Genomic DNA, 25,373 nt, shown 5'->3' on the forward strand with positions numbered 1-25,373 from the left:
TTTGTCTTCATGTTTTCTTCTTTTGTATTTAACTCTTCTATAGTTATCTTTGCTGTACGTTTGTATTTTCAATCAATAAAGATTTGCCATGATATTTCAAAGATGCACAGATAGCCCCGAGAGAAGCAACAAAACAGTAGCCCCCCCCCCAAAAAAATGAGCGTATTTAAAAAGCTGTGGCATATTAATGGTGCCAAGGCCTCTTCTAGGACCCCGCGCCTTCCTTTAGGATCATTTCATTCCCGGGCCCGGAGGGGCTCCAGGGTCATCTAGTCCGACCCCGGCGAGAGCCTCCCTCGCTTCCGCTTCGCTCTCGCCCCGCCCCCGGCCGGCAGCAGCGCCGCCTAGTGGTCCGCGCCGGGCCGAGCCCTCCCCCGGCGTTGCTAGGCGACCTCCCCCGCGGCCGCCTGCGCGCGCAGCCCCTCCCTCCCTCCCTCCCTCCCTCGCTCGGCCTCCGGTTTCCCCGGCGCGGCCTGCGGGGGCGCTGGCGAGCCTCGTCCGTCTCCGGCGGCGGCGGAAGGGAGCGCGAGGAGGCCGGAGAGGAGGAGGCCCAGGCCGGGAGGAGGCGGAGGCGACGAGGAGGAGGAGGAGGACGACGAGGCCCACCACCGGGAGAAGCGGCGGCGGCGGCGGCGCAGCGGAGCCCTCGCTCGGGGCGGCAGCGCGGATGATGGCGGCGGCGGCGGCGGCGGAGTCCCGGGGCCTCCGGCCTTGCGCGGCGTCTTCCCGTCCGGGGCCGCGGCCGGGGCTCGCCTCCTTGTCCCGGTGAGGGAGACGGGCCTGCGCCTCCTGCCGGGTCGGGCAGCCGCCTTCACACGTGCCTGTCGCGTGTCGGGCCGGGCGGAGGGAGGGAGGGGGGAGGGTCCCCCTCAGGAAGTGCCCCGTCGGACCCCTTTCCGCGGCCCACCCCCAGGTCCCCGCCAAGGGGCGGCTCCCTCCGGAGGGACCCCCGGGGTCATCCAGCCCACCCCCTGCCAGGCAGGAGCCTCTCGCACCCGGCCCGAGACCCAGAGGGAGCCGGGGGCTGGATTTTCCCCGGGCAGCCGGAGGAGTGGAGTTGCTGGGCTTCTTGGGCCCCAAAAGGCTCAGAGCAGGGCTCTCTGTCATACAATGGAATATAAAAGGACTCTTCTTGCTGGCCAGTTCTTGCGAGGACCTGCAGAGGACTGCCCACCCCCCTCTTAAGAGCCCTCCAGGATACTTTGCACAAATAATATTTCCGGGAGGTTTCTTAAAGCCCCCACTGCATCGTTTTGCATCCCGGTGTGCTGTCAAAGAAAGCTACACTCAGGGTTGATTCCCCCCCTTGGCCCTTTCCAGGATCAGGACCAGAAAGGGAACTTTGTCATCTTATCTTTGCAGTGCATGAATTGACAGGAAGTTCTTAGGGGTTCGGGGGGCCATCGCCCGTGCGTGTGCTGCGTTCAGGTCCTTTGCATGGCTCATTCGGGGCCCTTGGCTCTCTTAATTTGGGGGAGAAGATGCTCCACTTCTTCCCTCTTTGCCCGACAAAGTCTTGCCTTCTTTTCCTCGGAGGAGCGGGCTGCAGGGCCTTGGGAAGGGTGAGCCTGCGAGCGTAGCGTTGCGCTGCTGCTTTCTAACCGTCCTTCTCCAACCTTGCAGCCGGCCGTGTGTCTTCCCCCTGGGGCAGGGGCTGCTGGGCCGCTGAGGCGTGGGCCACCGTTCTGCTGCTGCTGCTGCTGCTGCTGTGCCCGCGGATGCCGTCAAGATGAGTGTGCAGGGCCAAGGTTTCCCTCTGGACCTTGGGGGGAGCTTCACCGAGGATGCCCCGAGGCCCCCGGTGCCAGGAGAGGAAGGGGAACTCGTTTCCACGGACCTGCGGCTAAGCGGCCACGGGTTCTACTCTGGGAAGTGCGATGCCATCAAGACCGAGACTTCCACGGCCACTCCGAGGCGCCCCGACCTGGACCTTGGCTATGAGCCAGAGGGGAGCGCTTCTCCCACCCCTCCCTACCTGAGATGGGCAGAGTCTCTGCACTCTCTGCTGGACGACCAAGATGGGATAAACCTCTTCCGGACCTTCCTGAAACAGGAGGACTGCGCGGACTTGCTGGACTTCTGGTTTGCCTGCAGCGGCTTCCGGAAGCTGGAGCCGTGTGACTCCAACGAGGAGAAGAGGCTCAAGCTGGCCAAGGCCATTTACAAAAAGTACATTCTGGACAATAACGGGATTGTGTCGCGGCAGATCAAGCCGGCCACGAAGAGCTTTATAAAAGATTGCGTGATGAAGCAGCTGATCGATCCAGCCATGTTTGACCAGGCCCAAACGGAGATCCAGTCCATGATTGAGGAGAACACGTACCCCCTCTTCCTTAAGTCGGATATTTATTTGGAGTATACAAGGACGGGTGGGGAGAGTCCGAAGGTGTACAGTGACCAGAGCTCAGGGTCGGGGACAGGGAAGTGTCTCCCCGGCTATTTGCCTACCCTTAATGAGGACGAGGAATGGAAGTGCGACAAAGAGGTGGAGGAGGAGATGGCCGGCCGGGAGTCTGCTCCCTCCAGCCGGCTCACCCAGAAGCTCCTCCTGGAGACGGCCACGCAGCGAGCCACGTCGTCCAGGAGATACAGCGAGGGGAGAGAGTACAGGTGAGAGCTGCAGGTTGTCTCAGCGTGAGCGACGCTCGCTTGCCCCACCACGTGCCACCACCTCGTGGGGCAGAAGTCTGCTTCCACCGGGTAGCAGGGCAGGATGTGGAGGCACCCCCTGGCAGCTGGGGAAGAGCTGAAAGGGGTTACAGGCCCAGCACTTCCTACTTTCAGCGGCAGAGATTTGAGCGAAGCTCATCTCCTGCCGTGTGCAAGGCTTGGCTGCAGCCCCTGCCTGAAGCTCCTGGCAGTTTTGCTGTCCTGCCTAACTGCTCTCGCAACAATTTTGGTGAAGTTATTGATAGATGCATTGCTGGGAATTTCTCCAGAATTGGCCTCTGAGCCTCACACCGTCTATTCCACCCCACCCCAACAACTTTGTTATAACCTAGAATAAGCTCTAAACTTGTTAGAAGAACATAGCGCATAAACTAGTAAGATTTTTTAAAAAAGATCCACTCAATCCAGATATCCCACGATCTACTTCTAGGCTCAAATTGCATTTTATTTTATTTGTCTCTCTTTGCCCCCCCACCCAACCCCAACCCCAACCCCAGCACCAACAGCTTCTAGAAACAGCAGGGGAACTCCAAGAAGTGCTTTTGCTGGTCCCCCCTCCCTCTTGCTAGGCTCTGGAGATAAGCTCTTCCACCCCCTTTGCCTATTGCATTTACTGTCTTAGCAGTCTGGAGGGCAACAGCTGGATCTCATCGTCCCCCAAGCAAATTCCGCCCCTTGTTGCAGATGCTGGGAGCCTTCCGTTTTGAGTACTGTTTTCATCTGGGTTTTGAGACAGGAATGTTGCATGCGAAACTGCAAGAGAAGGAGGCGCTCCTCTGATCTCTTGCTAGTTTACTCAGGAGGCTGGAAAACGATCCCAGCTACTGGGCCTTCCTTGTGGAGTTTGAACCTCCAAGTCCGGGGTAGGCAACCTAAGGTCCGGGGCCTGGATGCGGCCCAATCACCTTCTCAATCCGGCCCGTGGACGGTCTGGGAATCGGCGTGTTTTTACATGAGTAGAATGTGTGCTTTTATTTAAAATGCATCTCTGGGTTATTTGTGGGGCATAGGAATTCGTTCTTTCCTCCCCTCCAAAATATATTCTGGCCCACCACATAGTCTGAGGGACGGTGGACCGGCCCATGGCTGAAAAGGTTGCTGACCCCTGCTCCAAGTGCTTCTGGGAGAACATTTTCCTGGGGGCAAAGTTTTGGAACTCCTAAAAGACCCTTTCAGAGAGAGAGGTTTATGACTTGTTCCTCTGTATCGCTATGGCATTCCTCCGCCTGAACTCCAGGTGACCATCCCTGGCCTTGGAGTCTTCCGGATACAAAAGGTCCCAGAACTTTCCCCTCCTAGATAAGAGATGGGGAACTTTGCAGGCCAGCAAGTAGCCAGCCCTAGCGTAAGCAAGGCCACCATTTGACACTACACAGGTCAGGCCCTGAGACTTACGCTGTGGCTCTCGTGGGCAGGTGAGTTGCTGGAAGTCTGCACAGTTGTATTTAAAGGGTGGTGCTAACATCCAGACGAGCTGCCGCAGTTCAGGCTGTGTTAGAAAGCAAATCACCAAATGGCACCTTAAACCTCAGTTACGGTCGCCACAACAGAATGCTTAGGCGCCATTCCCTTGCCCCCCCCCCCCCCGGCCGTCGGGGATGATGATTTATACTGCTTTATATTTTAAAGAAAACATCTTAACATCAAATTAAACAATCCAGAATAAAACAAATTCAAGCTTCAATGAAAACATTTCAGATCCTTCTCTATGTGACATTTTGCTTTCCCCATATTTATTTACCTACTTAATCTATATAGCTGCCCGTAGCAGAAGGGGCGTAGTGCTTAGAGTGTCGGACCAGGGCCTGGCAGATCAGGGTTCAAATCCCCACTCAGTCATGAAGCTCATTGTGTGACCTTGAAGTCAGTCGCAGCCTTTTAGGGTCATTGTAGGGATCAAACTGAAAAGGGGTGTGTGAACCATGGACTCCTTGGAGAAAAAGATGGGATAGAAAGGCAATAAATAAACTCTTCTGCTTCTCTGCTTAAGAAAGCTGGAGGGGCCAGCCAGATGGTGTTGCCAGCTTGGCACCCAGAGATCTCCACGTGGGCACGATTGGAACTGCACCAGTTGCAAAATGCGCTTGGCACCTGGGGAATTTCGAACACTGGTTGTCGGGGATGGGGGGTTGGAAGATGGTAGCTTTGAAGTAACTTGGGCTGAGTTTGGTAACCATTCATTGTTTCTCTAGACGGCAAGGCCTACAGAGGTTTCTTCTTGTTCTGCAATGACAGAGTACGTGTGTTCCTTGTTTATGACTTGCAAAGGTGTGCGGGGGGGGGGTTATATGGGTCCACCTGTGATGCTGAAACAGCGCCGCGACACAAGGCACAGCCTGGAGCCATGTGGAAGGACGGATTCTCTGCCTCCCTTGCTGGTCCCTATGACAGAGTCACACCGGAATGAAATGTGTGGGGTGGTGGTCCGCTAAGTTTTACTCGGAGTAATCCCTTTGAAATGAATGAACACCCTCCATACAGGTCCATTAATTTCAACCGGTCTGCACTTGAGTAACACTTAATTGACCATCACCCATGATGACCTCTGGCAACGTGATTCCCGGATTCCCTGTTTTAAGGTTGCCAGTGTGCTTGGAGATGGGAAGCAGTCCCAGGAACAGGGTCCTCTGGATGAATTGTGCCCCGGGGGGGGGGGGGCAGCTGTCAGTACCACCTTCACGAAAAACATTCCAGGTGGCTGCTCCTTAAGAGCCCCTTTTGCACCCAGCCCTTGAATTGCACGTCAGGCGGTGAAGCCCTTGTCTGCCATGACAGAGCAATGCTGGTCTCTGAAATGACTCACGGTCTGAAGGGTGTTCCAGGGGGGAGGGAGGCAAGGGGGCCGAGAGAAGTTTTGGAACCTGATGGGGCACCTGCTGATGCTGAGATGGGACGGTCAGGTGGGGATGCTTTGCCTAAACGTCCTGTTTTTGTTCATGGCTGCAGGTGGTGGTGTGTTTTCTTTGCAAAGTACACCTGTGGTCCTTGTTTCTTAGGGGCTGCTTTCAGACTCCTAAGGAAACCCTATTTCAGGGTCTGCGTGAAGAGAAACCTTCTCCTTCTGCTCCTCCTCCCCAGTTTCCAGAGCTAGCAAGAGAGGGCAGTCAGGACCACCTAGAGTGGCTGGGGAAACCCAGCCAGGTGGGCAGGGTATAAATAAAAAAAAAATTATTATTATTATTATTATTATTATTATTATTATTATTAAGCAGAGCCCACAGCCGCCTGGTTTTCTTACTTCACTGGTTTAAAAGTTGCTGCTGCCCCACGTAAGGGATCAATGGGATCGTCGTCTTTGGGCCCCGATACTGGCAGTGGAAGTGACAAGCTTCAAGGCCGTTTTAACCCCAGTTCCCCCAAAATCACAGTCTCATTGGGTGTTTGTTTCGTGTTTGAAGTTGATGCACCTGAATCAGTTTGGAGTTCAACTTCAGATTGCACCTTGGTGTGTTTCCAAGAGAGAAGAACTCTTTCAGCTTCAGGAAAGTGTTTGCCATGGCACATAATGTGAAAAAGCACATTTTCCTCCTCGCACAATTCCATGTGGGAGTTCCCGACCCAGGAAGGGTCTCGGCAGTTTTGCCTGCGCACTCGGGCGGCTGTTTTTCTCTCCCTTGGAGTCACCCAAATGAGCCCTCCTAGCTATACATTTGCACAATCCATCGAAGGCAGGTAGACTTTTTGACTGGATCAAAACACAATTTGCCACACGTCCTCTGCGTTACAGGAGCCATTTAAAAATCTTGACTGCCTCTTGGAACATAAGTCCCATTTCTGCATGAATATTTTGCTGATTTTGCTGTTTTATTTTTAACCATGTCCACCATGATGTCCTGCCTGCCTTTCCACAGTCGTGGAACGCAAGGCAGCATCTGCGTTCTTTCCAGGAGGCTCCCCCCGCCCCCCCGACCTGCCCGCCTTCAGCAGGGTAGCTGTGCCAGGTGCCTCCAGACCATAAAGCTCAAGTTGGAAATGCCCTTTGTGGGTGCAATAGGCACCTGCGGCACTTCCTACAAATAAAGGGAGCTCCAAGTACGCAGGCTTTTGCTAGCTGGGGGAATTTATTTCTGCAGAGGGGCCTGCCTCCATCCCCTTTTCGACAGCTAATTGGATGGGTGAGTGTGATCCGAACACACGTCCCGCCTTGCAGGCATCACGGCATCACCTGTTGCTGCTGCTCCTTAATTGTGCACCAAATGTTTGGGGTAAAAATAGACCGCAGAATGGAAGGGTTAGGAATGGCTGCGACTCTGTAAAAACGCTTTTCGGGGGACATTTTGCCCCTCTTGCACCGCATCCGAAGTAGCACAGGTGTTTTAAAAAAACAACCCCAGAAGCTTTGCAGATGGGATTTGGCTGAAATGGAAAAAGTGGCTCCGAATCTGGCGGCCTGGGAGGGGGCGGGGGAGGCTCTTGTTGTTTAAATTGTTGAGATTCCTTCTGAGCTCTGCAAAGAGAGATGTTTCAGCCACCAGAGCTGAAAGCCCCCAACTTGCTCACGCTCAAGGCCGGCCGGTGCCACTAGGTGAAGCCAGGCTGGTATGCTGCTGGATGCAGACTGGGCCCTGAGCCCACCTCGTTTGTGGCCTGCCCTGTGGATGGGCATCCTCGGACGACTCCTCTGTGCTTTTAATATGGAAACCCGCAGCTTGGGGACATGGGTCTCTTTCCATTGGGTCGGGGCCTGTCTCCTTCCTTTGGTCTTCTGCCCAGGAGGGAACATGGCCACGGCCTGACCCTTCCACTCCCCCTTGGGTCTGTCCACCTCTCAGACTCTTGCCCAGATCCTGCGCCACACAGCCAGAACTGCCTGCCAGAGGAGGCCTCTGCCCCTTTGCTCAGCCTCAGCCTCCTCTGCATGCCTTGTTTCCTTCCAGCCCCCTGCCACCTCTGGCCAGTCCTCCTGCTCCTCCCAGGCCCTGACTCTCCTCCTCCCCTTCCCCTCGCCTGAAGCTCCTCTTCCTGGCATCTCAGCAGCCTAGCTTGCTCCATCTTTCCCTTCCATCACCAGTGCTGAGCATTTCTACCAGTCCCTTAGGTCAGGCCTCCTGCTGGCATGTTCTGGTGGAGTGTGTCCCCCCCCCCCATCCTGCTGCCCCTCTTCCTTTGGCCACTGTGGGCTGCTCTTGGCCCAGCTGGGTGTCCTGAGCCACGTGAAGGTGGCAAGGGCTGGCGTGGCCCTTTGCCTTTGCCCATGCTGGGACCTGGGTCCTGCACCTTGGAGGTGAAGCTGGCCCCGGAGGCTGCCTGCACCCTGCGGGAACAATGGCTGGCGTTCCCGAAACAGGAGGCCTGCTTCCCTAGCCGAAGCCGCTCTTGTAAACAGGGCAGGAAGGGATCTGGAACAGTTTGCCCCCGTCTGTGTGCGGACGGTGGCGTTTCTTTCATTCCTTCCTTCTGCTCATAGTAATGCATTCCAGATGAAAAGCTCCCTGGAATTTCTGTTAATAAAGGGAAACGTTCATGGCTGCCTGCCCTGAGCTGGGCCTGCTGGAGGCGGAGAGAGCCTGGGCCTTTCTGGGAAGGGCCACCTGGAGAAGCTCAGGGGCCGCTTCTTGCACAGCCAGCAAGGCAGGGACGCTGGTGCCTTTGGGGAGCGCTCCGCTGCCTTGGGTCGGAGGAAGCCTCGTGCTGCCACCTCCGAGGGCCCTAAACGTGGATCAGCCTGATCTCCAGATCCACACCCCAGGGGGGCAGCATGCGGGTGGGTGAAGGACGCAGGTGCTTCTTCCAGAATCTCTTTCTGATTGCCCCACACCTGGTCATGTTATTGTTGTTGTGTATTAGATTTATAGTCAGCCCTTTCTTACAAGATCTCAGGGGGTGAGTCACAGGGTAAAAATGCAAGGTAAAGCACAAGTAAATAGTTAAAGCAAAACAAGGAAAACACAATAAGCATATTTAAAAGTCTGTAGAATATTAATCAGCCTTATGTGGTGTTTTAAACTGTGCTGTCCCTGATCATGGCTGGCTGGGTCTCCCTTTGGGCATTCCACGTCCACAGGGAAGCATTTTTTAACTCCAGCCTCAAGTGAAAAACCCCAGGTCTCCTTCCCACTTTCATTTATAGCAGGGATGCAGGTGGCGCTGTGGTCCAAACCACTGAGCCTCTTGGGCTTGCTGATCAGAAGGTTGGTGGTTCAAATCTCCCCTTCGGGGTGAGCTCCCATTGCTCTGTCCCAGCTCCTGCCAACCTAGCAGTTCGAAAGCACACCAGCGCAAGTAGATAAATAGGTACCTCTGTGGTGAGAAGGTAAACAGTGTTTTCGTTCACTCTGGCTTACATCACAGTGTCCTGTTGTGCCAGAAGCGGTTTAATCCTGCTGGCCACATGACTCTGAAAGCTGTCTGTGGACAAACGCCGGCTCCCTTGGCCTGAAAGCGAGATGAGTGCCGCAACCCCATAGTCACCTTTGACTGGACTTAACCGTTCAGGGGTCCCTTACCTTTACCCATTTATAGCACCTGCAAGAGCCCAGCCCTGGGGTCCTTGCTCTCTTTGGGAGACTTCTGCCCAGGAAGCCTTTGGGCAGATGGAAGACCCTCTCCAGAGGCACATGTGAAGCAGCCTTGGGTCCTCTCTGGTTGGCTGCCATCTTCTCTGGTTGACCACGGCTTTCCAAGGGTTTTCCCCAGTGCTTTCTGCCACAACTGTCAGGGAATGAATCAGCACCTTCTGCCAGCAAGCCTGAGCTCAGCCCCTTCCATGCCTTGGCTGCCTTCCATGCTCAGCCCCTTCCATGCCTTGGCTGCCTTCCATGCTCAGCCCCTTCCATGCCTTGGCTGCCTTCCATGCTCAGCCCCTTCCATGCCTTGGCTGCCTTCCATGCTCAGCCCCTTCCATGCCTTGGCTGCCTTCCATGCTCAGCCCCTTCCATGCCTTGGCTGCCTTCTTGGGAGCCCAGTTTTGAACGGCTAAGGGAGCTGGGCATGTTTAGCCTGGAGAAGAGGAGGTTAAGGGGTGATATGATAGCCATGTTCAAATATATAAAAGGATGTCACATAGAGGAGGGAGAAAGCTTGTTTTCTGCTGCTCCAGAGAAGCGGACACGGAGCAATGGATCCAAACTACAAGAAAGAAGATTCCACCTAAACATTAGGAAGAACTTCTTGACAGTAAGAGCTGTTCAACAGTGGAATTTGCTGCCAAGGAGTGTGGTGGAGTCTCCTACTTTGGAGGTCTTTAAGCAGAGGCTTGACAACCATATGTCAGGAGTGCTCTGATGGTGTTTCCTGCTTGGCAGGGGGTTGGACTCGATGGCCCTTGTGGTCTCTTCCAACTCTAGGATTCTAGGATTCTATGACTTCCTTGGCCCTTGACCCAGTGCAACGTGGTTGTGCCTTGTGAGGCTGGTGTTCTCCCTCTGCTGGCCGCTCAGTGCCATCTAGTTTGGGAAATGGTGGAGGTCTGTGCTGGGGGGCTTTTGTACGTGTGACCAGATGCCTTTGGCACTTCCTAGTTGTGGGGCTGGGGCTTCCAAGTTGCTTCTGCCCCCTTTGCAGTCCCCATTGGTGGGACCCAGAAGGTGCCAAAGGCAAATTGTACCATTCCCCCCCCCCCCCCAATACGGACTATATTGGGACCTTTACAAACAGTTACCAAGCATGAAGTGTTGCTTTCCAGGACAAAATACAAGACATGTATTATTGTCTTGTATACAGTTGTAAGGCAAAAAAACCGACTTGGAAAATCTTCTACATTAAAGATTAAGCTGCCATCCTCAGGGTACACGTCAGTCTAAAGCCTTAAGATGATTTCTCCATAGCGGCTGCTGTGACTGAGATGGAAGGGAGATGGCTGTGCTGTTGTTCATCAAGGATATAAATTGAGACCCTGCAGAGTCAAGCCCACTTTTCTTTGTTATTCCTCTTATCACCCTCCGGTGGTGAGTTAAGCGTCCTCTAAGTGCTGTAGTCCACTCACGTTGGCTCCATGTTTCTGTGGTGGCTCAGATATATAAGCCAATTGCCAAATGGCACCTTGGTTATTATGGTTGCCACAACCGAATGTCAGAGGCGCCATTTCCCGCCAGTGGGGATTATTCTTCATTGCCACCGTTCATGTCTCTACCGCTTTATATTTTAAAGAAAGAAGGTCTCAAAGTGGTTTGCAACACATTAAAACCTCAAAATCAACCATCCAGAGTAAATCAAATTAAGGCTTCCAGGAAAATATTTCCAATCCTTCTCTAAGGGACATATTGCTTTCCCGCTATTTATTTACCGACTTAATATATAGAGCAGCCCCATAGCAGAAGTACTTTAGGAAAGCAGTGGGGTGTAGTGGTGAGAGTGTCAGACAAAGACCTGGGAGATCAGAGTTCGAATCCGCACTCTGTCATGAAGCTCACTGGGTCAGTCACAGCCTCTTAGCCGACCTCACAGGGTCGTTGTAGGGATCAGCTGGGGGGGGGATGAACCATGGACTCCTTGGAGAAAAAGGGGGGAGACAAATGGAACAGATAAACTCTTCTGCTGACCTGCTTAAGAAAGCTGGAGGGGCCAGCCAGGTGGGCATGTCTGTCACCAACCTGGCGCCCAGAGATCTCCGTGTGGTCACAGTTGGCATCCACACCAGTTGTGAAATGCACTTGGTGCCTGGGGAATTTCGAAGGCTGGATGGGAGGGGTCCTCGAGGGACTGGAGTCTGGAGGGTGACCGGGACCCCCTTCTCTCTTTCTGCTCCTTTGCAGGCATGGGCCTTGGAGAGAGCCAGTCAACCCTTACTACGTCAACACGGGCTACGCCTTGGCACCCGCCACCAGCGCCAACGACAGCGAGCAGCACAGCATGTCCAGTGACGCCGACACCATGTCGCTGACAGACAGCAGCGTGTGAGTACCTGCCCCGAGAGAGACTCCTGGGACTGGGCTGCCAGGACAAGGGGGCGGAGCAGGGAGCAGAGGGGGCGTGGCCTGCACAGGAGTCCTCTCCAGGCGCGGCTGGACTCCAAATCCCAGCAGCCCCAGCAGCCAGCTTGGCCCCATGGGAGCCAGGGAGGAGGAAGGCCAGCAACATCTGGAGGGCGCAGGGAGCCTGCTTATTGCTGCCTTGATTCGATTCGCTTTACTGTATTTCTACACTGCCTTCCATTCCAGCGAATCCCAAAGTGGCTTACAAACAATAAACAGCAACAGCAGAACAGAGCACCGCAAGAACAGCCTGGAATATAATATGATTACGTATAATACATGTAATAATTAACAAATAGTCAGTAAAACCTTTTCAGTTAACAAACCAGCAACTAAAAAATAAGCTAAGCATCACAGTTACAGCATAAGTCATATGATTAACAAGTCATCAGTAAAGCAGTTATAATCTGTAGAACAATATTAGCAAAATGCAGCTTGCCTCGCCCTTCCCATTGCTGCAGGCAGGTAGGCCTGGCTCCCAGCAAGTGGCTGGCGGGAGTCTTGTCCTCGTAGCCTGCCTCCCATTGCCTGCTCCGGCTTCTTCTGCAGACCCCCTGGGCTTTCCCAGCTGTGGGGCTAATAGCTCCACACACCCACACCCGCCCCCTGGCTTCTGGGAGAAGCTTCACGTTGCACTGTGGGCGAGGGCTCTCCATGCCAGGCCTCCTTCGGAGTGGTGGCCGGGTGTGACTTTCCCTGGCTCCGGAGGACTTGTGCGTTTGCAAAGCGTGCACCTGCTTGTGGTCAGAGCCATTTGCCTTGCGCTGAGGGCAGAGACACAGTCGCCACCCTTGCAGCATCGCAAAGGTCTCTGCAGGCCTCGACCTTCTCTTCCTGCAGAAATTCGTTTTTGAAACTCCGGATTTATTTAACCTGAGTAAATCCACGCAAGCTGTAACGAGAGCCAGCAGCAGCCCAGGGAAGGCTCTAATGAAGAACAAATGTTGGGTTTACAAGGGTTTTTTTCTGTGCCGAAGGTCAGGAAACTGCCGTTGGAGCTGCAGTGGGGGATGAAGCCCCTTCCCCATTGCAGAGACGCTGGTCGAAGGCGGGTTGTGGTGCTCCCTTAAGAATGATCCCCACAGGCAGCCTATTTCTAAAAATAACACCTAATAAATCCTGAATATTTGCAGCAATTACAGTTCCACGCCTGAGGCACCCTACTCCTGGCATGCCTGCCACAGAGGACACATTTGCCAGCCTCTTCTTATGAATAAGGGGGGGGGGCAGAATATTTAGCCATCTACAGGTTGTCCTGGGCAGGTGGGCACCTGCGATGGGAGGGGGGGGAGGGAGAAGTCTGAGCCGTTGACCGCGGAGGCCGCTGTGGGCATGCAGTGGTGGCAGGCAGCCTGCGTCCGAGGAGGAAGCTGGCAGGACTTGACCGGGGGGTGGGGGCAAGATCCCTTCTTGTGAGATGCCTTGCAATGTGGCCCTCACACAAGGCCCCCTGTGGACCTTGCTATCCTGCTTCAAGGTGTGGGCCTGGCATCCAGGGAGGCAGCAGCACCCGGTGTCAGGCGTAAGCAGGGCTTTTTCCCTAGAAAAATAAGTGCCAGTTCTCGCCATGAAGTCGTTACAGTATGTGCCACACTTTTTGACAACAACAAAAAGAGGTGACGGTTCTGCGTGGCCTTGAGTACCCCCTGAAAAATCCAAGTGGTCTCGGGAACTCTTTCCAGGAGGTCTTGCTCCCATTAATAATAATAATAATAATGTTATTTATACCCTGCCCTCCCCGGCCAGAGCCGGGCTCAGGGAGGCTAACACCAGTAAAATTAAAATAAAAACATAATAGGAAAAAAACCCAATTTAAAATACAGGTTAAAATGCAATTTAAAATGCAGCCTCATTTTAAAAGTAGCCTATAGATCAAATCCATAAGGGGAGGGAAACAGAAGGGTCAGACTGAGTCCAAACCAAAGGCCAGGCAGAACAGCTCTGTCTTGCAGGCCCTGCGGGAAGATGTCAAGTCCCGCAGGGCCCTGGTCTCTTGGGACAGAGCATTCTACCAAGTTGGGGCCAGTACTGAAAAGGCCCTAGCCCTAGCTGAGACCAATCTAACCACCTTGCGACTCGGGACCTCCAAAGTGTTGTCATTTGTGGTCCTTAAGGTCCTCCGCGGAGCAGACCAGGAGAGGCGGTCCTGTAGGTGCCTGGATCCTAGGCCGCATAGGGCTTTAAAGGTCAAAAAGGTGCCATTTAAAGGGTGCCATTGAAGGAGTTCCCTTTGCTCTCTAAGGCTCCTTCCCCAGTGGCCCAAGCCTTTGTCTTCTTGCCTTTCATGGCTCCGCTGTCGTAATTTCTCTGCACATTCTGGGAGACCAGCGGGGAGGGCAGCTGCTCACAGCAGGAGGGGAGTCTCCCTGTCATCTTCCACAGCCTGCCTGCACTCCGCCTCCGAGTCTGCGCTGCTCTCTTCCCGCTCACTCAACCCTGCTGCCTCTTCTGCTTCTGACACCTGCCAGCAGTCTGCTCCCTCTTTTCCCTCTGACCACCCCTGGCCGCCCAGCCTCCTTGCCCTGGGGGTTCCCCGGCTGCTGCCTCCCCCTCTACTCTGCCTCCAGCCGGTCCATGACACCTGGCCGTCTGCGCTGTCCCCGCTGCACCCCTTTCCGCCTGGAGCTTGCCTTGCCCTGCGCAAACTGTCACTGTTTCCTCTTGCCAGAGACGGGATCCCGCCGTACCGACTCCGGAAGCAGCATCGCCGAGAGATGCAGGAAAGTGCCAAAGCAAATGGACGTGTGTCACTACCTCACATTCCCGTGAGTCACGCCAAGCCTCCTCCTCCTGTCTTCCAGAGGGAGAGCATCCGCTCTGCTTAGGGGATGAGGCCCAGCAGGACCAGCCCCTGGGAAAGGCCTTTCTCCCTCTGCAGCTGCCAGTCAGAGTCGGGAGGGCTGGTGGGCAAGCGAGGGGGGGCTCTGGCCTTGTGCGCTGCTGGGGTGTGGCCGGCCCCTTTGCCAACCAGGGCTGCGTGTCGTTCCCACAGCGTACTTACCGAATGCCAAAGGATATCCACGTTGAACCACAGAAATTTGCTGCCGAGCTGATCAACCGCCTGGAGGAAGTCCTCAGGGACCGGGAGGCGGAGGCCAAGCTGGAGGAGCGCCTGAAGCGTGTCCGAGCGGTCAGTAGGGCGGCGGGAGCAGCTGTGGCTTGCGTGGAGATCCCTGCCCCATCCTCGCCTGGATCTTTCCCAAGCAGTATCCGATGGTGTCCGTGCACCTCTGCTCTGCTCTCCTCATTACTCTGCGCGTTCTCAGAGACCGGGGGGAGCGGGGCTTGTCACAGACGGAGAGGGAGACTCCCTGGAGTCTTCTGCAGTCCCTTGACCCCCCCCCCCGCTTCAGCCTCTGAGTCTGACCTGCTCCCTGTCACCTGCTCCCTAAACCCTGTTGCCCCTTCAGCACCCAGCACCTCCCAGTCTTCTCCCTCTGACGTCTCCCTTGTGTCCCACCACCCTGGCTGTGAGCCGTCTTCCCTTGGGGGTTCCCCGGCTGGTGCCTCCCACCTCTCCTCTTCGTCCAGCTAGCCCCTGGCATCTTGCCCCCACTCCAGCCCTCTCACTTGTTCTCCCCTGCCGCTGTTCCCTCAGATCTGTCTCCCCCCACCCTCCCTTGACCCGCCTTGTGTTTCCCAGCAGGAGGAGGAAGGCGAGGAAGCCGACGTCTCCTTGGGGGCCCCCCTGGCGGGCCACAAGCTCCCCCTGCCGCAGGCCTTGCCCCACTTTGCCCCCCGCTTTGCCGAGATGCAGCTCCGGGACGCCCACGAGGAGAACCCCGAGAGCATCCTGGACGAGCACGTGCAGCGGGTCATGAAGACGCCGGGCTGCCAGTCCCCGGGCCCCGGGCGCCACTCGCCCAAGCCCCGCTCCCCCGAGGGCGGCCTGGCCGGCAAGCTGCACGGCTTCCTGGGGACGGTGCCCCTCGGGCACGGCAAGCACGGGGCCAAGGCGGCCCTCAAGGCGGACGCGGCCGGCCTCCACCACCACAAGCACGTCTACCACCACCACCTGGTCCACCACCACGGGGCGCTCAAGCCCAAGGAGCCGCCCGAGGCGGAGGCTGGCCAGGGCGCGCCAGGACCCTTCGCCTGGAACGTGGACGCGCACAGCTACGCTGCCAAGTCGCGGGCCTATGGGGAGAGCCTGGGCCCCCCGGAGCCCTCGGCTTATGGGTGAGTGGCGGCGGAGGGGGCCCATTGGGACGGGCGTTGGCCCCTGTGAGCCGCAGGTGGGCAGGGGCAGCCAGGCAGAAATGCTCAAGGGGGGGGGGGGACGACTCCATGGAGCTTCCTTCCCGGCGAGGAGGATTTCTGGTGCAAGCCAGTGGCAGGATGGAGGGCTGGGGCTGGAAGAGGTCCAGTGTCCGTGGGGCAGCGAGGGAGGGCGTTCCAGCACAGAGAGATAGCTCCTTCTGCTGACAAGCGCATGGTTGGGGTCCCAATCCGCTGGGTTTCTGCTGCCTGCAGTGCCATCCCACTCTTGGGAGCAACTCATGGCTGAGGCTTGCTTCCTCCTTCCTCGTAGCGGGAAAGCCGGCCTGCTCTCCAAGAGGAGCGTCAAGAAAGCCGATTTGGGGAAGAGCGACGGCAGTGGCTATGACGCTGCAGGCTCCTCGGAGGACGTGGAGAAGAACCAGAAGATCATGCAGTGGATCATCGAAGGCGAGAAGGAGATCAGCAGGCACAAGAAGACAGGCCACGGGTGAGAGGGGCAGGGGGAGCGGGCTCCACTGCTGGAAAGCAAGGCTGCCTGGCTGCAGGGGGGAGCCCAAGGGGGCTTGCCTTCTTCAGCTTCAGCATCGGCCTGAGCCTCTCCTTGCTCCCAGTTGGCAGCCTTGGGAGCAACTGCCGGGGGGCATCCCTCATGCCCCAAGCCAGAGCACCCCCTCCCTTCACAGGCCTCCTTTTCTGGCCGGCAGAAGGTCCTGGCCCCATCCTTGCTGGCGTCTCCAGGTGGGGCTGGCAGGGACTGCCTGAATCCCAGAGAGCCGCTGCTGCCAGTCAGTGTGGGCAATACTGAGCTAGATGGATCGAGAGCCTGACTCTGTGTGAGGCAGCTCCTTACATTCCTTCCTTGCAGATCGGCTGGTGCTGCTTCTGTTCCTGGCGCTTCCCCTTAGCCCCTCGCAGCTTCTCTCTGCGTGAATTGATTTTGGAATGTATTTCAATTGATTAATTATGATTTTATGTAAACTGTGTTATTTTTATTGTTGTTAGCCGCTCTGAGCCCGGCTTCGGCTGGGGAGGGCGGGATATAAACAACATTTTATTATTATTGTTATATATTATGTTTGGCTGCCCCCTCTTCCCCCCTCCAGTCCTTCAGAAGAATATGCCCCCCCCCAACTTTCCAGTTCCTTGGGGAAGGGGCCGGAGGCAGAGGGCCCCTTATCTGTTGCTCTGCACTGGTCTGTCGGAGGGGGGCGGTTCTTGTGGGGGGCACATAGGAGAGGGAGAGAACTGGCCAGACCTTTGACAGGTTCCCCCCCCCCCAGGAGGGGGACATTGGGCTCTCTAATTCCAGTGGCAGTCTGTGTGATGCTAAAATGCCTCTTTCGCTCCCTTCTACAGCAGCTGCACTAGTTGTACTATCCCAAAACCTTTTCTGCTTTGTCTCTCCCCCCCCCCCCAGCTCTTCCGGGGCCAAGAAGCAGCTGCCCCATGAGTTGCCCCGGCCAGTCTCCGTGGAGCGCCCCATGGCCGTCCACCCGTGGGTCAGCGCCCAGCTGCGCAACGTCGTCCAGCCTTCGCACCCCTTCATCCAGGACCCCACCATGCCCCCCAACCCGGCCCCCAACCCGCTGACGCAGCTGGAGGAAGCCCGGCGGCGCCTGGAGGAGGAGGAGAAGAGGACGGGGAAGCCGCCGGCCAAGCAGCGGTACGGCCGGGGGGCGCTTTTAGGGGGTGTGGCCTTGTCCTGGCCACTGGGTTGACCAGGAGTGGGTGGGTGGTTGCCTCCCCCCAGACCCCCTGGCCCTGCACCTGGCGCACGGCCTTTCAGAGTGAGGAGGGGGGGGCTGCTGGGTTTGGCTCCCCGGCAGGCAGAAGGGCCTTGAACAGCTGGAGATGGGGGCCAAAAGACACTCCCCACCCTCAAGGGCCTGTAGCAAAACCTGGGGGAGGTTGGTGTGCCTTGCAGGGGGTCTGCTGCCCTCCAGGGGCTGGTCTGGCCCCTCCACTCCTGGGAGAAACTGGAGTCCAGAGCTTGCTGCTGGCTGGTTTGTTTTTTGCACAGCCCTCCCCTTTGCACTTTTACCTGCTAAGCAGAGCAGCACTTCTCCTCTGGGACTTTGGGGTGGTGGCTGGTGGGGGTATCTCAGCTGCAACGGGCAGAGCAGCTCCCCTTGCTTCTTGCCTCTTGGCGCTTATTTCTTCTTCGACTGGAGGAACAGACAGAGATGCTTGGGGGGGGGCGCCCTCTGCTCTGTGCTGCAGTTGGGAGGCTGCGGTGTGAGACTTGCCGGCTCTGTGAGGAAACCCCCCCCCCCAAATACACAGGCGACTGCGAGGGAGCTGAGGGGGCTTGTTTGCTCCAGAGGGGTGGGGTGCGTGTGTGCATTTTGGGCCCAGGTGACTAGCTCTCAACCCCCTTTGTCATGGGGGGGAAAACGCCTCCGCTGCTGGTGGCCTTTGGGGTGTGGCGCCCCCTTCATAAGGAGAGCCCCCCTGGATCTGGCCCCTGGCCCCTCTAACCCGGCACCCTGTTCTCAGAGGAGGCCCCAAAGGGAACCTGGATGCGGGGCCTGATCCCAGGAAGACTCTCAGCTGCTGTCGATCAGAAGCATCGCTGCCTCAGAGCCTAGCCAGGGGGGCTGTTGGCCATTGAGAGCCCCCTCCTCCTCCTCCTCCTCCTCCTCCTCCTCCTCCTCCTCCAAGTTGTCGGATCCCTTTTTAAGCCCATCCATCCTCCTGCCCGAACGGCCACCAGGTCGGCTCCTGTTGTGTTTCTGGGCCCCGAGCAGAGCTGTGCTTTGGGCTCTTGCCTGGGTCTCTTGCCAGCACCTCTCCCGGGCCCCCTCCCTCCTTCCCCAGGTGGCAGAGCTTCCCTCCTGTTCTCTGAGCTCCCTGGGCAGGGGCAGAGAGAGGAGGCCCCAGTCCCCCGGCCTTTGGCACCTGCACCCCACGGGGCTCCCCGGCCGGCCGGCGGCAGGAAGGCTTGTCTAATGTCTGAGATTGTTCCCCAGGTATGCCCAAGAGGTGATCCAGCGAGGTCGCTCCTCTGTCAGGCCGGCTTGCATGCCGCTGCTGAGTGTGGTGCCCGCCGTCTCCGACCTGGATCTCTCCGAGTCTGAGTAGGTGCCCCAGCTCTTCCTGTCTCCTCCCTCCCACCCACCCGTCCCGTAGCGGCTCTAGGACCCTCCCCACCCCCCGCCCTGCCAGGGGGGCTTCGCTCTGCCGCCTTGCCAGGACCGGCCTCAGCCACGGGGCGGATGGACCAGGGAACCCTAATAATGGTAGTAGTAGTAGTAGTAGTAGTAGTAGTAGTAGTAATAATAATAATAATATTTATTTATACCCCGCCCTCTCCGGCCAGAGCCCAGGGCGGCTAACACCAATAAAATCACAGTAAAAACATAATGCGGGAAAAAGAGAGGTGGGGGAACCAGTTTAAAATACAGGTAAAGATGCAATTTAAAATGCAGCCTCATTTTAAAAGTAGCCGATAAATCAAGACCATAAGGGGAGGGAAACATACGGGTCAGACCGAGTCCAAACCAAAGGCCAGGCGGAGCAGCTCCGTCTTGCAGGCCCTGCGGAAATATGTCAAGTCCCGCAGGGCCCTGGTCTCTTGGGACAGAGCATTCCACCAAAGGAATACAGGTTAAAATGCAATTTAAAATGCAGCCTCATTTTAAAAGTAGCCTATAGATCAAAACCATAAGGGGAGGGAAACAGAAGGGTCAGGCTGAGTCCAAACCAAAGGCAGAACAGCTCTGTCTTGCAGGCCCTGCGGAAAGATGTCAAGTCTCACAGGGCCCTAGTCTCTTGTGACAGAGTGTTCCACCAGGTTGGGGCCAGTACTGAAATGGCCCTGGCCCTAGTTGAGACCAATCTAACCACCTTGAGGCTCAGGACCTCCAAAGTGTTGTCATTTGTGGACCTTAAGGTCCTCCGTGGGGCATACCAGGCGAGGCAGTCCTGTAGGGCACAGCAGGGAGGCTACAAGGACCCCCCTGGAGCCTCCTGGCCCCCAATGTGCCCATTCACGCGCTGCTGGGAAGCCTCTGATCTGGCAGGCAGCCACCACTAGGCAGGCGGAGAGCCTCCCTCCCTCCTTCCCTGCTCAGGGAGTCCTTGTTTTCCTGGCTCCTCTGGTTGCCTGGCCTCAGCCTCCCGCCTGCCCCTGGTGCCCAGTGCAGCTCAGGTGTTAGCGGCAGGTGGTCTCGGGCAGCTTTAAAATGGGATTAGACAAGTTGGAGGAGGAGGAGGAGGAGGGTCCGTGGCTTCTAGGGCTGATGCCCCCTGGTGCCAGTGGAAGGCCGCCTGCTTCTCGTTGGGGGGCAGCAGCAGGAGAGGACTGCTGGCCTCCAGCTGCTTTTGGCCATGGGGAGAGGGTGCTGGGCCAGGGGGCCTTGGTGGCAGCAGAGCTCCTCCGACGTTCTTCTCAACTGTTGTTGCCGTGGGGCCTGTGGGGCTGGTTCTGTGGCTTGCCTTTTGGGGTTGGAGAGCTGAAAAGAACGCCAATATTTTTTGCATGTGGCAACCAACATGCCCCTTTGGTTTCAGATGGTACATGGATAGAACATGAGTCCAAAAAACCCAGGACACACATTTTCACAGATCCTCCAGAAGGAATGTATTTAGTGTTAACTCTGGAAGTGCAGACTTGATTCTGACTAAGTTAAGCCTCTTGGTGTATACAGTCATACCTTGGATCCCAAACGCCCTGGAACTCTGATGTTTTGGCTCCCAAATGCCGCAAACCTGGAATTGAGTGTTCTGGTTTGTGAACTTACTTTTGGAACCCGAGCGTCCGATGGGGCTTCAGGAGCTTCCTGCAGCCAATCAGAAACCACGATTTGGTTTTCGAACGTTTTGGATGTTGAACGGACTTCCAGAACGGATTCTGTTTGACTTCCAAGGTACAACTGTATTATGATCTAGGCCTAGGAGGCTTCTTTTGGTCAGAATCAAGTTGCCATATTTCAAAAAGTCAAAACCAGGATGCCCCAAAAGTTGTTGAGCCAAAAAAAGTGTTGCGTTTCAGAAATTCCTCCCAGATGTCAATTCCGCCTTTGAAATCCCAGTTATGTCTGGGAAAATCCAGAAGTATGGCAGCCCTAAATACATTACTTCTAGTAAGTGAGCCATCATAGCCACTAGAGGGCCATGAATATTTGTGTCCTGGGCTTTTTAGTCTCATCTACCCCTAAGGGACACGGGTGGCGCTGTGGGTTAAACCACAGAGCCTAGGACTTGCTGATCAGAAGGTCGGCGGTTCAAATCCCCGCGACGGGGTGAGCTCCCTTTGCTGGGTCCCTGCTCTTGCCAACCTAGCAGTTCGAAAGCACGTCAAAGTGCAAGTAGATAAATAGGTACCGCTCCAGCGGGAACGTAAACGGTGTTTCCGTGCGCTGCTCTGGTTCGCCAGAAGCAGCTTAGTCATGCTGGCCACATGACCCGGAAGCTGTACGCCGGCTCCCTCGGCCAATAAAGCGAGATGAGCGCCGCAAACGCAGAGTCGTCTGTGACTGGACCTAATGTTCAGGGGTCCCTTTACCTTTACCTTTACCCCTGCACTATCTGAAACCAAAGGGGCCCTTGTTTGCCAGATGTGAATTTTATTCCAGCTCTCTTGCCACACTAGAAGGTTTTGTGTCTGGTCTGAGCACCCGGCCGGCGTGCAGAGAGCCAGGGTGGGCTGGCGAAGGGAAGGGACAGGCTGGCGAGTGGAGGGGTGCAGCCGGGTACCAACGGCCCCCCATTGCTTGCGCTGGAGCAGTGGGCTGGGAGGACTTCCTGCTTTGAGCCCCTCCTGCCCCCTTTCCTACAGAAGGGAGCTGAATTGTGCAGGAGCTGAGCTGTGTGCTGGTCCAGGGCTCTGGGCGAAGCTCCTTGAAGGAGGTTCCTTGGCAAGCGAGGGCTTTTCTTCCCTTAGCAGGGACATCTTGGGGCTGAGTCATTCCCAGAGAAAGAGGTGGCGTCCCTTTGGCTGAACAAATCCTTCGGTCTTTGAGGCAAACCCCCTCTTTTGCTCAGCTCCCTGCCTAGTAAGCGTTGGGGGTGTCTGTCCCCCTCTTCCCCAGGTAGCAATGCTGGGATGGCGGCAGCACCCACCCACCCCGGCCTGGGCACCCCTCTCTGAGCTGTGGCTTTTTCCTCTCTCTGTGTTCCTGCCCTTTGGCTATGGGAAGTTCCAGTCACCTGCCGCCCTTCTCCTTTGGGCTTCTAGGACTGGAGAGGAAGCTGTTATCCCCCAGAGCTTCCTGGGTCCCGGTAGTGGGGGCCTGTGCCGTTCTTGCCCCCGGTTTGCAAGGGAGCCGGTTCCCTCCCTCCTCCAAGGAAGTTCAGCAGGTGGTGTATCGGCTTCCTGCCGTGTAAAGGGCTTGCGCTGTGTTTGCCTTGCAGGGCGAAGGTGCAGAAGAGGCCGGGGGCCAGCTCCGCTCAGCCCTGCGAGAACATTGTGGTGGCCTACTACTTCTGCGGAGAACCCATCCCCTACCGCACGCTGGTCAAAGGCCGCGTCGTCACCCTGGGCCACTTCAAGGAGCTGCTCACCAAGAAAGGGAACTACAGGTGAGCAGGGAGGGATGCCTCGGGTCCCTGGGCAAGAAGCCTTGCCTCTGGTGCTTCCCCTCTTTGTCTCGTGGCCTCCAGCCTCTGCCCCTGGGGATGACAAGTCCCACAAATGTGTGGGCCCCAACTCTGTCGGTTGGCACAGAAGCAGGAAAGAGGCAGGGGGAGGGCGCCTAGGAGACGGAGCGCTGTGCAAATCTCACCTCCGCAGAACCAAGCCAAGAGGTATTTGGAGAAGGAAGCTCAAGTCAAAACCCGATTTTGTTTGCATCAGAGCTGAGGAAGCCTGTGCCAAGGGAAACCCCAAACACACTAAATGGCACGTCATGTTCAGAGTTGCATGCTTTCTTCTAAACTGACAATTTCCTCCCCCCCCCCCAGAACCTCTCCTTTAGTTTATTGGCAGAGAGCAGAATGGGCCCATTTTAGAGGTGGGGGTGGCAGGAGTCGGGGGCACCTGAGCTGTGAGGGGAGCCCTCTGTCAGCGCAGCCATGCACCACATGACCCTTCTTGTATTCTGATGAGGACTAGAAACTTGCTTTAAAGCAGGGGGAGCTGTGGGGACCCTCCTGGTGTCGCCAGATTTCAGCTCCCAGCAGCATGGCTAGCGGTCAGGAATGATGGGAGCTGCAGTCCTGGAGCGACACAGATTTCTCTACCCCAGTTTAAAAAGTGCGCTGGCCTGCTGGTCATTCTGCATCAGGATCCGCAGAGGGTTTGGCTCATCAGCCTGCTCCGCGGAAGCCCTGCAAAAGTTTGCGCATTTCCTCTGTCCTCGTCACTTGTGCTAAAATGCTGCCGGTGGTTTCCAGTGAATCTGTAGAGTTGGATCTCGGAGGAAGGGGGGGTTTGGCCCGGGGTCCTCCTTGCTGCCCCCTTTGCCTTCTGCCTTGGGTTTGTGCTGGAAAGGCCCCCGAGCGCCCCGCTGAGCCTCCGAGGGGTTGCAGGCTCTGGATCCCCCACACTCTCTGTCTTGCAGGTATTACTTCAAGAAAGTAAGCGATGAGTTCGACTGCGGCGTGGTGTTCGAAGAGGTGCGGGAGGATGAGGCCGTCCTGCCCATTTTTGAGGAGAAGATCATTGGGAAGGTGGAGAAGATTGACTAGCCCAGAGGAGGCCGAGCGAGACGGAAGCAGCCAGAGATGGGCGGAAGCGCCGGCCAGGGAGGGGGGCGGGGGGGGGCACCGGCAGCACTGGCATCCTTCCACACCCGCTGCCCAGAATGGCTCTGCCTTCCCCCTGTCTGCCTGTGGGGCGCCACCAGCCCCCTCAACATAACGCCGATGCTTTGCGCATTAGGGGGCCGTTCACCGAAGCCGCCCGTTTTGATATCATCAGGAACGGGGCGGTCCAGCCACCCCCCCAAAAAAAGTGCACATGCTCCTCTGGGACGGGGAGGGCGGCAGCAGCCCCACAGGTGGGGACGTTCCAAAGGGTGCTTGTTCACCTGTGGAACGAGCTGCCACTTGATACTTTGCACCTTGCTGCTCTACGGCTGGCGACTGGCCCCTCCATCTCAGCCCGCGGCCTTTCCACGCCTTGCTGCCCACCTTGCCCGGTCAGAGGGGTTGGGGAGGGGGGAGTCTTGAGGAGAGAGCAGATTTCATCGTCTAGAGAAGGGGCAGCCTGGTATTTGCTGGGAGGTGGGATGGGACCTCTGGGCTGCCCCTTTGAGCCTCCTCCTTGCGCCCCATAGATCTGGGTGTATTCAGTGCCCCTCACCCTGGATGGTGGCTGCCCCTGCTCTGCCTCCCTGCCGGGGGCAGCCTTCGCCTCCCCAGTTGCCTGACCCCCGCCCCTGCTGCTCTCCAGGTCCCCCTGGGCTGTGGGGGCCGCCTGCCCTCGCCAGAGCCCTGCACCTTCTTGCGTACGTCACCGAGTGCCTTCAAACGCCTGTTCTGTTTGCCACCCACTGCCCCGGACGGCCTCCTCCCCGGGTCCCCCTTGCCCTCTGTACCAGCGGGGACCCCAAAGGCCTCGGACCCGTTGCGGGTTTTTCATTTCCCTTTTTTCCTGAAGGGTTCCCTTGTAAATATGTACATTTTCTAAAGACGGCATCAGCCACCAGCGGTTGGGCCAGCGGCTGGCATCTCCCGAACGTTTTTTTCACATGTTGACTTGTACAATTTATCTTTTAAAAGGTACTTGGATAATAATGGAATAAAAGCCCATGTTCAGATGGCAGCTCTGCGTGTTTGTGAGTTGTGTGGGTGGCCGTCCTCTGCTTGCGTTGGGGGGGGGGGCGAGGCCTGCTCTGACATGGACTATTTGGGGCACCGATCAGCTCACCCTTCACTGAGACCCCTCAGGAACTGATCTCACTCAGATGTGGCAACAGGCAGCCCTGGAAGACTCTGGACATGCGCTGGGACCCTTTTCCCATGTGGGGAACAGCAGCAGAAGCAACGTTGCTCTTGCAATCTGCGCAGATGCAGCAACAGACCCTCGGGGGGGGGGGATTCTTTGCTCAAGGATGTCGTATCAACCGCCCCCCCCCAATCACTCACTCTCAGACCCCTGTGTGCCCCATCTGCAGGGCTGTGTGGCTGATAGCAAGGTGCTGCCTTGGCTTGCTTTGGGGGCCAGACGGTGGGACATTCCTTGGGTGAAGCACACTCTTAATTTAGAGCAGGGGTCAGCAAACCCTTTAGGCAGGGGGCCGGTCCACTGTCCCTCAGACCTTGTGGGGGGCCAGACTATATTTTTTTTTGGGGGGGGATGAACGAATTCCTATGCCCCACAAATAACCCAGAGATGCATTTTAAATAAAAGCACACATTCTACTCATGTAAAAACACACTGATTCTGGGACCGTCCGCGGGCCGGATTGAGAAGGCGATTGGGCTGGATCTGGCCCCGGGCCTTAGTTTGCCTACCCCTGATTTAGAGGATAGGCCTTGGGTCAGCCCTCATCCCCATCCACAAATGGTCTGTCCTTGCTGCCTTCCTCTTCTCCCCGAGGAAGAGTCCTGTGTGACTTCTAAACTAGCACTGCCGCCTTCTAACTAAGCTGCAGAGATTTGCAGCTTTCTCCCCGGGATGGAGGC

At 56.7% G+C, this 25,373-nt stretch overlaps 1 protein-coding gene across 4 annotated transcripts; it reads left to right on the forward strand.

Moving 5' to 3' along the window:
• Positions 1-654: 654 nt before the first annotated feature.
• Positions 655-24,510, forward strand: AXIN1 (axin 1). Of its 4 annotated transcripts, none has more exons than XM_081170452.1 (11): positions 655-765; positions 1,624-2,610; positions 11,364-11,504; positions 14,251-14,347; positions 14,575-14,712; positions 15,226-15,761; positions 16,114-16,290; positions 17,221-17,466; positions 18,773-18,880; positions 22,158-22,325; positions 23,306-24,510. In XM_081170452.1, exons 2-11 carry the CDS (start codon positions 1,730-1,732, stop codon positions 23,430-23,432), a joined length of 2,619 nt encoding a protein of 872 aa, XP_081026578.1. In that variant the 5' UTR covers positions 655-765; positions 1,624-1,729; the 3' UTR covers positions 23,433-24,510. The 4 variants fall into 4 exon arrangements, with proteins under 4 accessions (XP_081026578.1, XP_081026579.1, XP_081026580.1 ...); XM_081170453.1 differs by having other exon boundaries at positions 15,229-15,761; XM_081170454.1 differs by lacking the exon at positions 18,773-18,880.
• The last annotated feature ends 863 nt before the right edge of the window (positions 24,511-25,373 follow it).

The sequence above is a fragment of the Podarcis bocagei genome, assembly GCF_964188305.1.
Source record: "Podarcis bocagei genome assembly, chromosome: 14".
NCBI classification, from domain to species: domain Eukaryota; kingdom Metazoa; phylum Chordata; class Lepidosauria; order Squamata; family Lacertidae; genus Podarcis; species Podarcis bocagei.